Genomic DNA, 4,982 nt, shown 5'->3' on the forward strand with positions numbered 1-4,982 from the left:
CTCTCTCTCTCTCTCTCTCTCTCTCTCTCTCTCTCTCTCTCTCTCTCTCTCTCTCTCTCTCTCTTGCTCGCTCCCTCCCTCCCTCCCTCCCTCCCTCCTCCCTTCCCCCTCTCTCGCTTCTTGAGTGCGCTCCACGTTTCCTCGTGCGTTCCCGCGTGTTCTATCCGCGCATATATAGCGTACTGCTCGAGAACAACGGCGTGTTCTCCGTATTTTTAGAGCCACCTCGAAAATCTTCTGCTCCCCTACCGTTCTCCTGTTTTTCATTCCCATCTTTTTCCCCTTTTCTCTCCTTTTCTATTCGTCTCTTTCTCTCTTCATCCTCAAATATTGCTTCATTTCTCTCGCGCTATTTATACTGCAGCCTTTACAGTTATTGAAACCTTGTCGCATTACGTCGGTTTATCACCAGTCAGAAATGTTTCAGTGGATTTACGTTATGTTATCTCATGTATCGAAAAATCGAGAATAAATTCTTCTCTGTTTTTATTTTTTATTATGTAAATATCGTGAATTTAGTATACTACTTGCTATTTTCGCTTGGTGTTCTTGACTTGAACTGGTTTACAATTATTTTCTACGTAGTTCAACCTTGCAATCTTATTAGAGACTTTCGCTCGTGGCATAATAAAGCGGATTTCTATCTATTTACTTCTTTTTTCTTGGCTCGAGATAATTTTGCATAATTTCTTAATATCTTCATATTAAACTGTTTTGACATATAAACGTGTTGTACATAAATGCCGTTATTTCGAATGACTTGTATTTTGCTACTCCATCACTCTGGAGGAAATAATATTGCCAAATAAATATTCTCCCTCGCTCGCTCCAGCCTTCTCTCGTCCCATCGGTTCACAAACCAGAAAACCTCGAATAATCGCCCGAAGAATCGTTCAACCACGCGGGACTCCACGAAACTGCAACGCGCGACGCGCTAGAAGGATGCAAGCGTCAGAGGAAGAACGGGGAGAGAGAGCGACGGGAAAGGAAGATGATGAGAGAGAGAGAGAGAGAGGGAGGGGGAATAGGGGGGGAGGTTGACGCGACAACGAGGAAGGCTAAGCACGAGAGGAGACAAGGGGGGAGGGAGGGGAGGCGGGAGGAAGCGCGAGGGGCTGGAGAACGAGTTCCGATTTTAGCGCAGTCGCGGCGGCCTCAGAACGAGCGGCGCTATTATGCACTAGTAGCTTGATGGCGTCACCCGTGCAACCTTGGCTCGGGTCAGTCCTCTATCATACTGCAGGCAGAGTTCCCCGATTCCCTCATCCCTCCCTCTCGTCTCATCTCCCTCTCGCTCACTCTCCGCTCGCCGCGCGCTCGACTCTTCACTTTAACCCTCTCTCCCTCTTTCTCTCTCGCTCTCTCTTCTCGTCTCTTTATCTCGGTCCGTCTCCTCTTCCTCTCGACTCAGTGGCGTAAGGGGAAAAGAGCTTCTCACCGCCTCGTTGCAATGCTTCAAAACTTTTGCTTTCTCTCATCATTCTCGCGTCCATCGTCGCGTGCACGTAGGTGCAAAATGCTGAGAATTTCTTCTTTTTTCTTTTTCCTATAGGAGCCGCATGGCGACATTGGTTACTCATCACTTTATTGATATAAAGAACACGAGATTTATCTCGAAGCAACTTTGAAACTTTCGCTTTCTTTCGACATAACGCAGCGCATGTTTGCGCGTACGTGTGTCACGGCGGAAAATTTGTTTTCTTTTTCATATAAAAGCCGTACTTAACCGTCGCTCATTTACCGATGTAAAAGAGGTTTTATAGTTTTGAAAATCTTGCTTTTTGCTGTGGCAAACATGATATCTTTTCTCGGGTATATTCAAATGTCTGTTTCCTTTCAAAATGATTCATAAGAAAATCTGCCGAGATAATGTTTACCGAATTTCGAAACTTCAATTTCCTCCAATATCTCTTCGCGATAATACCTCTAAATATTAAACTTATGTTTTTGTTTTACACAGCCGACACGGCTGATTCCGAACCAACGAATTTTATCAAGATCAAAATAGACATGGCATTAAAGTTGTAAAATTTTCTGGACCGAACTCACTTTTTAAAAAGCGATTTCTTATTGAATTTTCACAAAAATGCTGAAGCTTGACGATTCCCTGAGAGAGCGCCGGCAGCCGGCTGCATTTCAATGTGAAATTCGCGAGAAAAGAATCTTCCATTTAGGAAGGAAGAATTGCGTGGCGATTCTTATGCACGTCCTGCATGTTTTCCTACGCCCATGGACCGTGATCACAGTCCTATGCTCGCGGCACAAACTCGGATCGTCATCGTGTGCACTCGCCACTCGCGTCTGAACGATCGTACCGACACAATCGATATTGCGTGGCATCCTTTCGTGGCTAAATCACAAATCGTGTAGACACCAACATTTCGGCAGATCTCAAATTCTTTCAGTCAAAATTGGTACATCTTATTAATGCCCATTTCTATTGATATGAATTAACCTTAATCTCGTTTTAATTTTCTTTTTATTCTTTTCTAATTCTTAGAACTAGAGAAAAAGATAAAAAGTAAGTTACATTGAGATTAAAGTTACATTGATGAAATGGGCATGTGACGTCTTTTGGATGGTTCTCGCAAAGTCTTTAATCCTTTATTACTTGTTTGGGTATCCAGGACATCCCTTCTTCATAAATTTGCTAAATGTATGAATGTTATTTATACATATTATTTATACATATTATATTTATATATTTATTATAGCACAAATTGTTTTACAATTTAAAAAAGATTTTTACATTTATCTTTATCTTAAGGTGTTAAAAATATTATAGATATTATAGAATATTATTTAATTGTAAATCATTAAAGAAAACAATGAAAACGGAGGTATAGTGTGGAGTATCAGAAATTATATCTATATACTACACGAGTAATTACGTTAAAAAAAAATCACGCGAGTTATGTAGAGTTAAGACATCTTATGAGACATTTTGAATCCTGATTTTAAACTTTTATTGTCCGGGCTGTTTCTTCTGTTTTTTTCGAATAAGCCCGGAGAAATATTTAGCACAAACATGAACGATAGATAGATGATGAGAGACGTGGAAGCAAGTGATAGAGTATTGAAAACAGCTACTCTCTTGTTCGATGAATCAAGTGATGGAAATGACAAAGACATCGATAACGACGCGACAATGATGATAGGCGATAACGACGTTTTCCCTCTTTGCCGCTTCGCGAACGACGGCTATTAATACTTGATTGCACCGTTCAACTGCGACGTATACCTTTAAGTCACTCGGTGCGAAAACTAACGCGATAAACGCTGACACCGACTATCGACCCTCTGCCGCGAATCAAGATAATAACGCCACTCTTTGTCTAGGATTCTTTTGGGATGCGATTAGAACGTACCTTTCCAAGGACAAGCTCCTTCTTTTATCGCAAAATGTCCAAGTTGTTTCTGTACGATATTGTTGTAACGATATTGATTCTCTTATGATAAAGTGACTTCCATATGTTATTGTCCTTCATGCTTCGAGAAAATATACGCTTGTTGCATAATGAGCAAAAAAAGACAGATCAAGATGCACATTATTACATGACCATTTTATTTAACTTATTATATATAATTATACAAGAACCTGCTACAAAAAAATCATAGATCATTATCGCGAAAAGAATAGTTTTGTTCAAGTATTTAAAAATTCAACTGGATACAGATCTGAATAATTTTGTTGAACTGTCAGAATAATATCATTAAAATAATTGTCTTAATAATTATTATATAAAACACTTAAATATTGATGATAATGCTGTAAAAAGTTTTGATATTCCAACAACCAGTTTGAGCGTTCTACATAATTATTTGGATGATCCAACAAAATTATTTTCAGATCTATATTTAATTAAATTTTTAGAGATTATAAAAAATCGTTTTTTCTGTCGTATGAATAATTTTGTTGAATTGTCATCATCTAGCTAAATTTTTAGACATTAAAAAACTGTATTTTCTGTATAGCTGTATATTATATATAGATAAAGATTCGTACATAGTATGTAAATAATAATGCAGAAATTATTTGCAAGACTTTCTTTAATCGCATCTCTTTTTTCAGTGTCCGACAGCTACAACAGTTATATAAACATGTATGGCGGAGGTGGACAGTTTGCAACCCCCTGTACCCCGAGTCCGCCGCGGGGACCTGGCGGTGTACCAACCAGCGTGATCCAGGCGGCTACCAGTTCGGTCTCGGACGATCTCTACCTTCTCGAGCTCGGCTTCCCGTCGCGCTCGAAGAAGAACAAGCTGAAGAAACCTCGACAGGGTGGCGAAGGTGGAGCCGCAGTGAAGCGGAAGTCGCGCGAGGGTTCGACCACGTACCTGTGGGAATTCCTGCTCAAACTGCTGCAGGATCATGAATACTGTCCGCGCTACATTAAATGGACGAATCGCGAACGGGGCATTTTCAAGCTGGTCGACAGCAAGGCGGTCTCGCGACTTTGGGGCATACACAAGAACAAGCCGGACATGAATTACGAGACGATGGGCAGAGCACTGCGCTATTACTATCAGCGCGGCATCTTGGCGAAGGTGGACGGCCAGCGGTTAGTCTACCAGTTTGTCGATGTGCCGAAGGACATCGTCGAGATCGATTGTACGGGCGCATGAGACAGGGAGTCGGCCCGTCCCGTGGGGCACGAGAGAGAGAAAAAGGAAAAGAAGGAAGTAGAGCAGCACAGCGTCTCGGCGCGGGCCCCGCGCGAACGTCGACCACCACCGTTGTCGTTGTCATTGTCATTGTCATCGCTGTCGCTGTCGTTATCGCTGATGCGACGTCGCGGATCCGTCGCGGGGCCCTATCCGCGCGAAAGATCACCGTTCAGCGGTTCTCTTTATCGAGATGCGCCGACCTGGCACATCCCTCAGATGTTGTAAAGCGCGACCTCTTTTTCTCCTTTTCTTTTTTCCCCTCTCTTTCGCTGTCTGTCTCTCCCTACCCGCTTCTCTGTCCCTCTCTCTCTCTC

The 4,982-nt window shown here is 42.1% G+C and overlaps 1 protein-coding gene across 1 annotated transcript in view; it reads left to right on the top strand.

Moving 5' to 3' along the window:
• LOC105620584 (ecdysone-induced protein 74EF) overlaps nt 1-4,626 on the top strand; it is a 52,559-nt gene extending 47,933 nt beyond the window's left edge. The window contains exon 3 of the mRNA XM_012202074.1: nt 4,073-4,626. Within this exon, the coding sequence (XP_012057464.1) occupies nt 4,073-4,626 (554 nt within the window). The remainder of the gene's footprint in view (nt 1-4,072) is intronic.
• Nucleotides 4,627-4,982: the final 356 nt, after the last annotated feature.

The sequence above is a fragment of the Atta cephalotes genome (assembly GCF_000143395.1).
Source record: "Atta cephalotes unplaced genomic scaffold scaffold00027, whole genome shotgun sequence".
In the NCBI taxonomy this organism is placed as follows: domain Eukaryota; kingdom Metazoa; phylum Arthropoda; class Insecta; order Hymenoptera; family Formicidae; genus Atta; species Atta cephalotes.